Source organism: Lissotriton vulgaris, chromosome 6 (genome assembly GCF_964263255.1).
Source record: "Lissotriton vulgaris chromosome 6, aLisVul1.2, whole genome shotgun sequence".
NCBI classification, from domain to species: Eukaryota; Metazoa; Chordata; class Amphibia; order Caudata; family Salamandridae; genus Lissotriton; species Lissotriton vulgaris.
In genome coordinates, this window is record NC_141694.1 from 65,587,491 (window position 1) to 65,600,773 (window position 13,283).

General features: G+C 43.4%; 1 protein-coding gene across 1 annotated transcript in view; it reads right to left on the bottom strand.

Moving 5' to 3' along the window:
* Positions 1-1,326: 1,326 nt before the first annotated feature.
* LOC147706792 (beta-1,3-galactosyltransferase 2-like) overlaps positions 1,327-13,283 on the bottom strand; it is a 95,800-nt gene continuing 83,843 nt past the window's right edge. Inside the window, exon 2 of the mRNA XM_086925127.1 lies at positions 1,327-2,557. Within this exon, the coding sequence (XP_086781253.1) occupies positions 1,446-2,516 (1,071 nt within the window). The 5' untranslated portion in view covers positions 2,517-2,557 and the 3' untranslated portion in view covers positions 1,327-1,445. The remainder of the gene's footprint in view (positions 2,558-13,283) is intronic.

A 13,283-nucleotide genomic window follows, 5' to 3' on the forward strand; every position in this document is an offset into this window, starting at 1 on the left:
CTTTGCATTACTTGTTAAAAACCAATCAATTAACTCAGTGTTCTGCATGATGCACAGACTGTCATTATTTTCCAAAATATGGGTGCTCAGCTGTAACTAATGATGGACCCCATTCACAAAAGTAATCTGAGACAAAATCCTAACTTTACGACTTTCGGTATTCACAAAAGGGCATTTAGGAGTAGTAAAGTTAAGATTTTGGCTCAGTTAAAGTTAAGTTTTGGTCAAGTTAGGATTTTGTCACAGGTTACTTTTGTGAACCGGGCCTGATAATTTTCCAGAATTAACCAATGCTTCCCTAGTGAAATTTGACTTTTCTTTCGTGAGCGAACTGTTTTTTCATCAAAATTATTTTATATTTAAAATTTACTAAACACTTCTTAATGGTTCATCATGGACCATACAATCTCTCATATGCACAGCACTTGACTTAACTTTCTAGAGAGGAAGTCATGAAAATCCATGTCTATATTTTAGGCAAAAAAATGACTTCCACCTCAGAGAAATATATAATACACTAGTTAGGTGATGTGCTGTAAGAGCCCAATATGTGCACATGGTTTGCAGGGAGGGATTTGGGGACATATTGAAGTGTCTGCCCTTTCACAAAAAATTCTACATCCCCAAACCAGGATTTAAACATAAGGCAATCTATGACCATTTTAGACTTTTAAACCAGAGATTTGGAATTTTCTTTGGTCTTATTTGGACTTACATAATAATCACAAATTAACTAACTGAATCTCTGCACATAGAAAATTAAAATAAAGCACATTTCATTTCCATGATTCTTACCTATTTCAAGAAATTGATTTACAAAATGCCAATATTATATGTAATAAACATTTAGAGAAAACACATTTTATCATAATACGAAGTTAAGGATAAATGAACAATTTGAGGTAAACTTTAGCATAACCAAGTATAATAGTGCCGAACAGTAAACAAGTACACAAGTGAAAGATTCAAACTTCATTTTGGAGTAAAAGCATATTCTTTGGAACATCATCAATACCTTCCAGAAGCCGCTGACAGTCTTCAAGGTAAGCGACAAAAAGCACTGCATGAAAGTCCTATTTGCTGTATGAAGGTACAACAAACAGAATGACTTTAGATATTCTGTATTGCACTTGAGAGTACATATCTGAAAATTAAAAGGTATACAGCTTGGAAATAGTCAGTCATAACTTAAGATAAGATAATGGTAGCAGCAGGGCCCAAAGGCATATATCCCGTTCATGATTCTTCTCCTTACAATGCCTATTGAGGTTTACCGATTTATTTGTTATCACAGGATTGCGTAACCTCCTGTCCAGCTTTCATCCCCATAAAGCATTATGTTTGCCTGGATACAGGACGATGCTGAGTATCTTAGGATACAGACACTCAGATTAACATCAGCATAAACCCTTGGATGCACAATGGTCACTGGGCCTAGCTCCAGTTCACCTTGTTTTCTTTGCTATACACTCTGAGTCATTCCTGGATTGGAAGTCTGGCCATATTTCCAGCAGTCGCTGAGGGCTGTAGTGATGCACAGTGATGAGAGAAGAGAACTGGCATCTGTTGTACTCTATTTTGTGCCCATTAAACACATCGCTGGGGGGCTCCGTAAGATTGATTTTCAGCTCATACATGCATATTCCGATGAAACAGTCCTCCATGTTAATTAGTTGGACGGTCTGAGCCACATCATAGATCTTCATGGCCAAGTCTCCTGAAAAAACGTAGCCTGGTCCAGTGCAATATGGAGGATACTCGTCCTTTGGATAGACCTCTTTCGGCACATACGATTTGGATTCATTGTTTCGGATTGGCCTTGTATTTGAAACAATATAGCCAGACATATAGTTTGTCCTTACTGATAGCTCAGGCCTCAGAAGTTTGTGGACTAAAATGTCCACATTCAAGAACATGTCGCTGTCTATTTTCATGACATAGCTGGCTCGAGGACAGTATTTGGTCACCCACTCCATACCCATCATGGTTTTTAGGGTCAGGTTATTGTAGGTGTCCAGGAAGTCCTGCTGAATAATGTCTTTGAAAGTCCCACTCTCTTCCTGGAGCATGTTCTGGATTTCATTGGTTATTGTGGGAGATATCCCAGTCAGGAAAATCCTTGTAATAGACACCCCAGGGATGCTGCTTTCGTTACCCCAAGTGCTTCGAATGGCGTGCCTAGCGGCAACATCTTTGCTATTTACAATGATCAAGATAAGCAGGAAAGGTGCTTTCCTCTTGCACTTGTCTGGTTCATTGAGAATGAACTTGTAGTCGTATGGATAAGGTGGTATGAGTGGGTGCCGTGTGGTGGACGACATCTGGCTTGCATAGCGCACAGTATATTCCAAGATGGGGTTGGCAGTGGGTATAGCTCTGGGAGATATATGATGCAACAGAGTCCACGGCACACCTATTTTTGAATTCATAAACATAGAAAGTGTGAAGATGCCTAACATGAGGAGCAGGGGATTGCAATGGATGTACCGAAGTCGCTTTAATGGACTTGCCTTCATGCTGCCAGACCTGAAGAATCCGAGCAGAATCTCCGAATGACCTTAAATAGTAAACAAAAATAACCGCAATGTTAGTAATTGCTAAGGAAGATGTAGTGGTAAAGATGAGTGTGTTAGTGACAATCAGGCACTGAAAATAGGTTATTATTTGATTCAATTATAAACCCAGCAAAGACAAGGATCCTCACAGCTTCTAATAGCAACCAGGATCCAATACAAGAAATGCCTCCCACCCTCCCTGCTAGATACATGATCTTAAATCATCTCTTACACCCCTCAATGTACAGTGTTCTAGTGGGTCTCTGTCATTATTGCACTGATACAATGCTCATTTACACTGTAAATTCTGAAAGCATACAATACAGTGGTTGATCTCCCAAACCCACTCATAAAGTTTTGGAAGCAACCACATGGCAGGTCATACTATATGGAAAAAAACAGAATGATGATAATAATACGACATCTATAATCCACAGCAGTACTGATACGGACAATGTATTGATGATAACCTTGACTTAATATTGTGTAACATAGCTGGCTATCATGTGGGTTAGAACAGTACTAACTACTAAACTAAAGCACTCATTAGACAGAACAAACATCCAACACAACAAAATTATGGCATACAGTTGGCTTTCAAGATGCTCACAACAGCATGGGTACTGTGATACACTGTTGCACTAGCATCCAACAGAGCACAATAGATAGAACAACATTTCTTCAACAAAACACACACACACACATACACACACAATCACCCTCTCCTCCCCACCTGACAGGTGATGTGGTGGTCTACTGACCAGTAAAAAGCCTAAGCAGTTAGCAGATGCCTCTGGGCCTAGCCCTAAAAAAACAAAATTAGACAGCAACGATCACTGCATCATACACGGACACCAAATCTGGTACAGAATCATGAAACAATGTCTGTGATGTATCAACACAAGCCAAATATGGGATTATAAGCTCAGGACCAGATGGAAAGGCAATGGACTGCCAATGGCTTAGTGCAGTGGTGTATGGTGACCAGGCCATTCTAATAGCAGACTGGACACTATAGAAATTCCGAAAACATAACTTAGGGGCTCATTAGGATGACGGGCGGACTTTGTCCGCCCGCCATCCTGTCGGAATGCGGGACCGCCCCCCATAAGGGAGGGGGTCCCGTGGGGGAAATTAGGATGTGCCCGCCACAGTGGCGGGCATATCCTGCATTTTTAGCATTGTGGCGGGCAGTGCTCTCTGCACCACCCGCCACATTGCTTAAAAAGCATTGTTACATTTGCATAAACAAAGCTGCAGGCAGCGGTGCCTGCCGCTTTGTATATGCAAATTCTGGGGGATACCACAGGTACCCCCCGTGTGCACCCCCTCACCTCTCTTTCACTCTGGGGGCCCGCAGGGGGCCCCCAGAGTGAAGACCGCATGCCTTTCCGTGGCGGCATCGCCGCCGCGGAAAAGCACCTACAGATCCCCATCATAATATGGCTGGCGGTGTCTGATAGACACCGCCACCATATTATTCCTTTTCCGCCCCGGTTGCAAGGCGACCGGGGTGGAAAAGCGTTGGACGGTCTTTCCGTCCGCCGAGGTCCCCCCCGCCATACTAATATGGCGGGGGAAAACGAGTGTGGATGTCGGGCGGATTGCCCCCGCCAGCCTGCAGTGGCTACCGCCAGCCTGGCGGGGGCAATCCGCCCGACATCATAATGGGCCCCTTAGACTTTATATAATAAGGGTTTTAGATTTTGATTTGGAACCATAATGACTCTTTAATTGTTTTTTTTCCAGTGAATTTCCTAGGTTTTTCCCATTTGAATATAACAAGACTTATGCAATAACATAATTTTATTAGTTTTTTCAGGGAATTTCTTAAGTGTTTTTTAAAAGAAACATTACCCGTTAGATGCAGGCTAACCCCTGCATCTAACTGCCAATTTTTAGTTTTTTCAGGGAATTTCTTAAGTGTTTTTTTAAAAGACACATTAGCAGTTAGATGCAGGCCAAACCCTGCATCTACCTGCTAAGCATCTTGTACCTGTAGCAAAAGGCCTTTCACTAATAGCCGCCCCTGTGCATCAAATATCCGTTGCACATGCCAGAAGGCCAGTCCCTGGGCCCAAGCCCTTATGCATACCAATAGTTGCAGGCAGACCTATTCAAGTAGGCCCTATACATTCAACCAGGCCTGAGGCCTTCATCTCCACCCCTTTTTAGGTCGAGCATAGGCAGCACACTTGCGCTGTCTGGAAGACCTGCTGTAATCAGTATACGGAGTGTAATTCTGCCTGCTGCTTGCCATTGGTTAACTCCTCGGTTGCTCTTCATTCCTTGCTCCTAACTGATTCCCGCAGTCGATACATCAGTTCTGCTGAGGGCTGAGGAGCAACCACTAAGTACAGTTTCCCTACGCTTTCAGGGATTCTCTGTTGTTTGGCAAAACTCTTTTTCTTTTGCTTCCCTTCAATTCACTACAAGCCCAACTTGTGTCTTCTGTGCCCCTGCTTTTGCTACCTAATCTCCCCGTGCGGTGGCCTCCCCCCCACTGCCTCATGGCGCTGTGTTTTTCTCATGTCTTTGGTTCCACTGCTCTCGCTACCTAATCTCCCAGTGCAGTGTCCTCCCCCCACCACCACCTCCCGCGGCATGCAACGCTTTATCTTTAAGAATGGAGGCCGCCCTTTTCTTTTGTTCTGCACGGTGCAACCTGCCAACCTCTATTTTTAATAATGGTGGACATACTTTATCAGTGCTGCACCCATTTCACGAGCACCATGCTTTTCTTTCCTTTCATTATTGCGTCTTTTCCACGCTACTCCATCCCACTCTCTCTACTCTCCCTCCCCCTCCTTTACAATCGTCAGCAGGCTCTAGCCTGGCTTGCCTCACAGCAGAGCAGCGGAGCCAGGTAGATGGAGAGGGAGGGCAGTGCTGCTGATTTACAATGCCCTAACCTTGTAATAAGGCTGAAGAGCTGGCGGCTGAGACCAATGTCCCAGCCTCGCCTTCTGCTGTGATTAGCACTAATCTGATTATAGAAGATAATGCTGAGTCCTGTCTGCGGGAATACTTCATTTGTTTACTCGGGCATACTTTCCTTACCTTGCCATTTTCTCCGTAACATTTTAACCATATCACACATGCCTCTGGGAGACCTATCTTTGATTGTTTGACTCGAGTCACCACCCTGCCACACTGCATAGTCCATGGAGGGTTCTCTCTCTTGGCATTTATTGCGCGTTATATTTTGAGTTCCATGCCTTGTATGCATACAATGTGAAATCAAATGCTGTGTGTTTATTTGATATATTTCACTCATTCTGCCTACAGTCTAGCCACAGATTGGCAGGGAAGCCATCTGATTTTTTTCAGAGATGCCTTCTTGGTGCTACTCAGTCATAATTGCATTTAGGGCTGCGATTGTGCTACGTGAAAAGTGGTCTACACGTCCATGTTTTACCTAGCAGCATACTGTTGTTTCAAGATAAGTGTGTGTGTTATAGAGAGTGTGACTCTCCTGATGGAAGGCTGATGCAAACTGCCAGTCACTCTTATTAAATTACTGCACTTTAAGAATACCTAGGCGAGCTTAGGAGTCCTAAAGTTAGGACTCCTAACTTCTGTGAATACTGAAATGAGTAAGTGCCTTCTGTGAATACCAAAATGAGTAGGTGCCTTCTGTGAAAACCAAAATGGTAGTGAGTTTAGGATTTTGTCTTAAGTTAGTTCTGTGAATCGGGCCTTAAGTTATTCCTGCTCACATTTCAGCTTTTGAATGAACTATGGAAATACAATACCTCTGCCCCCAAAAATTAGCACCCTGGCTGACATGTCAGTAGGCATTGTGATCTCAAAAGTCAACTATAAAAACTCATTAGAGTTGAGCAGCTATGTCATGTCTTTATTACTGGTGAGCAGAGACCTCACAAGTCGCCTGTAATAAGGAATTAGATACAGGCTGTTATACTCTGAAGCAAGTCTTCTCGGGTCCCGCCCCCAAAATATGGAAAGCCATTATACAGCAATCAATACCAACCGATCTCATGATCCCTTGGGGAACATCTTATGATGTCAGATGCCAGGAGTGTGGTGTTTGGAGCTCGGAGGTTGGGGGAGCTTGGTAAGGTGAGGCAGTATTGGGGTGGGTACGCTTTGAGTCTCAGCATGTAGAGACAGTGAAGCGAGACAGTGAGGTGAGCGTGGACTACCTCCATCGTGAATCTGATGTGACAGCGAGGGGTGGGCCTGTGTAGACGGCAGTTGCTGCTGTGATGCTCCAGATCAATAGACTGTTGGGCGTGTGCTAGATGAGAGCTCCTGGTATGTCATATGTCCCGCCCAAACACCCTGCCCAGGCCTTCCCGCTTGCCTGACGGGTCTGGTAAAAGAAGGGGTTCCTCACTGCCTCATCTCCTTATACCTACTTGTAGCAGAGATTCCGTTCTCCTACAGAACTGTGCATAGAGATCTGGAACCTTAGTGAAGTAGGATGGCCCAAAACTCACCTCAGTACCCAAAATCCCCTTACCGAGCTAGCTACAGTGTCTCATTGGTCATAACAAACTCCCAATGTTTAGACAAACCAGAACATAAACTTAGGTTACCTCACGTATCGTGGAACACATGAACACTCTTTCGCTCTATAATCATTTCAAACCAGAACGTGGTGTAAAGAGGACGCATGCATATTTGAAATATTTATTTACTAATGCAGAGTTCTCAAACGCAGTATCTTATATAATACAAGCAAACATATTATAAGAATCAAAGTTATCAGCATAGTTACTAGTCCATAGTAAGCAAACGGTGATAGCATATTATAATGCTGAAATGAATAGGAATTAATAACACCTATTTCTCACCCTTCCTATTTAGTATAATATTATATCTATGAAGGTCTCTTTTGGGTTTTAGCAGGGCGGGCCCATACCTCTAAATCTCAGTGGCAGAGGATCACATCATCTTCCACCTGCTCTCTGCATGCGAGGCATCATCAAGTGTGTCTTTGCATTCCCAGTAACTCTATCTTAACACCATCACTGCTGACTGAATTCTCCTCCTGTGCTGGCCCTTATTGAAGCAAAACTGATATCAGAGCAATAACATATTATACTAAAATAAATCACATCGTTCTTCTAGGTTGAAAGCTACAATAACAAGTATGTGTCGTGTGCAAACTGAAGCCGAAGGAAAAAATGGCGTTTAAACATTTAATAAGCTCATGCTAACTTAACACAATATATAGAAAAGAAGTATCTATATGACACCCCCCCAATGATCCGAGCACGGTCAAAAATAAGGAAAGCCAACACTAGAATAGAGGCATAACATGAAAGCAGAGTTCAACAAGAATGAGCAAAGCTAAATTCAAAAAATATATATGAATGCCTACAGTGGCGAAACAAAATTATCAAAAGTCTTCAACTTAAGGCCCCTGCAGTTCAAGGCGACAGGCCTGGGGTGTATAAAAACAAATGTTCATAAGAAAAAAGTCACCTTCCAAAAAATACAAACAGGTACGTGCCTAAATAAGCAAAGTCTCCAAGGCATCTCATGATTGGACAGAATATGCAAAATATGCAGCAACAGCTTCCAACATGAAATCACTGTCATCATCCGAAAACAGTTCAGCCATCCAATTAAGTAGGTTGAAAGAACATACGTGCTGCTCCAGCATTGGATCCTCTAGCATAATCAGAGGACAACTCGGTGGGTTCTCAAGAAAGCTAAGTGCCAAGAACTCATGTGCCGCTGCGACTATGTCCCAATGACCCATTAGTCCATGCATCGCTGCCAAGGCCATAATCCTTTCGCCAGAACAAACCAACTCATGAGCAACTACGGGGCTCTTCAGATGATTAAAATCGATGTCAGGAGACACCGTCAAGCAGAGACACAAATCAAGGGGCCAGTCGAAATCGCAGCTCAGGCAATGAAACACAGGCTGGACACATGCGAAGTAGGAAAATCGAAACGATAATCCAAATGCCGTGCTTAAAGTCGCAAGCGGCAGGGTGCCATAGTAATCAAGCATCCGGTAACGAAATAGTGTCAGGAGGGGCTGAGCGGCTCCTAGCGCAGGACGGGCATCCATGTTTAATAAAACAAAATATTAATAAAACGCATGCAGCTAATTCTAGCAAAACAGGGAATCCGCCAAACAGACTTGAAAATATAGAATGAAAGAACGCGGGGATGACACTAAATATTTTCTCAAAGGAAGTCACGAGACCACTGCTAACTATTTTAAAAAATGAGCGAGGCCAGACGTGGAGGAGGCATTAAAGATTTGATGAACCAGCTTGCAAAAACGAAACGGCAAGTCAGTATTCAACAGTGCCTGCACCTCTGTGCGTGTGTTAGCTATGTGAAGGACAAAAGTTTCTCGGGCCGAGCTTAGGGCCACTTCTTTCTGAGAAAAAAGGGCTCTTATTCTACCCATACCATTGAACTCTGCCTTCAAGGTTGGGATGCGCGGCCAGATGGAAACATCTGAATTCCCATGTGTAGGAGGATACAGAACATTTTTGCAACAGACCACACGCTCTGATACAGTTACCACATAAGCGATACCAATTATTAAACCACAACACTCCTCGTTATTTAAAAGCAAATAACTACCATTCGTCAATAATGTGAATGTGGGAACTATTGCGGGAACTGGAGTGCCTTTTAATACACAGGCTAAATTTGGCCGGTCCTGGTTACAAGAACCGTGTAACTGGATGTGTCTGCATATTAATGAACGGTCAGGCGACTGTGTGCATTCTTCACCATTAAGATTCACTTCCTTCTCATCCTTCATGCATCTATATGTGTATGGTAGAGACCATGCCTCATGAAGGAATCTAGTGGTTCATATCGCCCTATTGCAATATACCGCATACAATTAGTAAATTTGTACAAAGCGAAGGGTAATGTGATTAATCCATGGATAAGCCACGTAGCAGCAGTGGCCTCAGCTACAGAAAACGGTAAAGATTCTAATCTTTCAATATGTAACATAGAAAATGATGCGTCACGCATTGAAAGCATGCGCTGTTTGTCAGTCAAATTAAATGGGGCAAAGAGGGAGGACACATTCATGTAACTCCAGGGCACACAACCTGCCTTAAGTGTCTGTAGGGTCCATGCAAACTGCATTACAGAACGCAATTGATTTTGACCATGGTATAACACAAAAGATAGTTAATCAGAAAGGAGAAACAGACACTTGTAACACTTCAGACCATTGGTATAGAAAGTTTTTAGAGTAACCTCAAAAAACCCTATGCTGTTGTGGTTGTGCGGTATATCTGGTTCATCCGCCCCGCATATGGGTTGTTGGCAGTTATCATTGTTTACTCTAAAGTGGTGATATTGCCTGCCTCAGCCCGAGGCACCTCTGGTCTATTGTGCAGTGTCCAGAGAAGTGAAAAAAAGTGTGTCAAAATAAATTCTCGAAAAAAAGAAAAAAGGTTTAAAAACTGGAAAGTCACCCTAGGAGACTTTTATTGTTGGTGTGATTTCCAGGTTGATTAAAATGGTTTCGGTACTACTGAGTTGATCGAGTTACTGGATCAAAGTAGTTTTAAATCTACACAACGTCGACATGTTTCAGCTCTCTCTGCCCTAGGGGTCTATAGAGCTTTCGTCAGGACTCACACATAAACAGACAATGGACTTTTTACTCACACCATTTGTGTTGTTTTAAGTAGTAACCTGTTTTAATTCCAGGGATAAAGGCTCCTCCGGTTTCTGAAATAGAATGGGGAGAGTACATAGAGAAATACACACTTTTATAAACATCCTGATTCAGGTTTGCGCATTCAGTTGAATAAAATTATTATTCATTCATTCCAGAGACTTTACTTAGAGGGGAGGGGTATCGGGGTCGAGTTTTTCACAAAGGTGACATTATTGTTAAACTGGAGATCCAGTTGGATTATTTTACGCGTTGGCATATGAAGAGACGCGCTGATTAAAGTTTAAGAATCATGTTGGCAATCATTTAAGACTGGAAATTCAATTCACTTACTTTACGCGCTGGCGTGTAGAAGGTCGCGCTGGTTCGAATTAGCGCAGAGGACTCTCTAACTAGTGGTATTAGATTCCCTAGTATGCGAGCGAGGAGGACTGGCAATGAAAGTGATCATAAGCGCTGCGCGTTGTCCTACCTTATACCGGGAGGGCACTCGCTTGCATCGGGGAAAGCACTGGACCCAGAGCTGTATTAAAAAGTATCGCATTAGGTTGTATGTCACGCAGGCGTCTTTCCGGGGTTCTGTAGTTTTATCAGCCTCACTCCGCCATTACCCGCGTGTGTTTGCAATCTCGTCTGGTGCTGGCTCTGCCCCCGGAAATGAAAGACTCGTGTGGAGCAGTCATTTTTAAAGGGGCAGGCGTTCAGAGCGGCGTTTTTTTGTATCAAGCGGAGTTTTTTTGTGTGCAGGCAAGCTTTATTCATTCGTGGAGTTATTGACATAATGCTTATGTCCTCTTGTGTCCAATCATTGATGTATTTTGCGAATGATCGATAATGTTAAACAGATATTTATGAATCAATGTACTTGTGGGTATTAGAAACAGCATCATTTGGCAAACTGGTGCCACGGAATTGAATCATTAAGTCCATGTTCGTGGGTTTTAAGACGTTCCACCCACCTCTGTTCCTTCTCAAATAATATTCGCTCACATCTTTGAGTTTTGTCATTCAGCATTTCTATTACTGTCCAGTGGATGTCATCGCAGGAATGACCTGCTTCCACGAAGTGGGAACATAATTTGGTGGTACTCTTTTTTAATCTGATATTGCTCCGATGTTCACCAATTCTAGTTTTTACTTTGCGACATGTCATTCCGATATAATGTTTGTCGCAAGGGCAGCTTACCATGTAAATGACATGTGTCGAGTTACAATTGGTATGTTGACGCTGCTGCCAAAGAAGTGTGTCAGAAAGTTGTAGTGTTTTAGATGCTGTTGTTGTTTTACATGCTACGCATGAGCCACAAGGATAATGCCCAGTTACAGGTGCCATGCTTACGTCTCTGGTTGTGACCACTTTTGCTTTTCTTATAGGTCGAGTATGTACTAGGACATCCTTAATATTCTTTGATCTTCGATTTGCAAACCTTGGTCTAGGCCAATTGAAAGATCCTGTATGAAGAATGTGCCAGTTTTTATTGATCAGTTTCTTTACTTCATAGGACGCCTGACAGAATGTTGTTACGCAAGTAGTCAGATCCGGTGTTGGTACTTTTGGGAATGTTTGTAAGAGACACTCTCTCGGTTGGTTACTTGCTCTTTTTTTGCAGAGTCTAATTGTTTTCTCCGTGTAGTCTCTCTGCCTGAGTCTGTCGCTCAGTTCATTAGCTTGTGTTCGGTAGTCTGCGTTGTTACTGCAATTTCTCTTTAGGCGCAGAAACTGGCTGTAGGGAAGGTTATCCCTCAATGGTTTTGGATGGAAGCTTTTATATGATAGGATACTGTTTTTGGCCGTAGGTTTTCTGAAGGTCTTTGTATGAAGCACATTGTCTTTTGCAAATATTGTTATGTCCAAAAAGTCGAGGTTGTTACTTGTGGCCGTGTGTGTGAATTTTAACCAGGGGTCAAGATTGTTGAGCCAGTTCATAAAAGTCTGTAGGTCCAGCTTTGTATCCCAAATCATTATGATGTCATCAATGTATCTCTTCCAGTACAATATACTGGAAGAGAACATGTTGGTTTCACTTGTTATGTGTTGCTCCTCGAAGTGGCTAACATAGAGCCCTGCCACCGAAGGAGCGAAGGCGCTCCCCATGGAGGTTCCATGTATTTGGAGGTACAGGTCATCTTCATAAGCAAAAAAGTTCTCTTTTAATGCTAGTTTACAGCATTCGAGGATGAAATGTCTCGGTGTTTTATATTGCCACTCTCTCGTGAATAGTACATCCTCCAGGACTTGTATGGTGTCATCTTGGGGGAGACTTGTGAATAGAGCTTCCACATCTAGGCCCACAAGGAGCATCGTGTTTGGGTTGAAGGGCATTTTTTCAATTTGTACTAGAAGGTCACGCGTGTCCTTTAAGTATGCCGGTGTTTGTTGAACAAGCGGTTTTAGGTATTCGTCCGCGAATTTGGAGAGCGGTTCTAGTATCGATCCGATGCCCGAAACTATCGGACGGCCAGGTGGTGGGGTTCTGTTCTTATGCGTTTTCGGCAGGGAGTAAAAGTAGGGAGTGACGGGCTCTTTTGTCATCAAGTAGTCGGCCTCCTTGGGTGTAATCCAGCCTTTGGTCTCTGCTTCATTTACCATGATGGAAATGGTATTCCTGAGTCTTTCAGTTGGGTCTGAAGTGATCTTTTGATAGAACCTTGTGTCAGATAGGAGGGCTAGGCATTGCAAGTTGTATGTAAATGTAAATGTAAATATATTTGAGCTTATATAGCGCACAGCTACCCACAAAGGGTTTCCCGGCGCTTGCTTAGGGAACCCGTCCTGGTATTCCCCTGTGAGATAACCCCGGCAGGGTATCCACAAGGTGAAAGCCAGGCATCCCGCCACGAGGGGCCGTTGTGGAGATTAAGCAAGCTATTGCCCAGAGTCACAGAGTGTGAACCCGTGAGTTGAGAAGGCACCGGAGCGAGAATTATCGAGTCCGTGGAATTTTTGAGCCCAAGACCCGCCGAGGCGGGGAATTGAACCCTGGTCCAGGGCCGATCTCAGCTTCCGGGTCTGCCGCCTCTAACCCCTGAGCCACACTTCTCCATCTTTACTCAAGATAACTGTGCCTCCCCCCTTATCCGCTGGC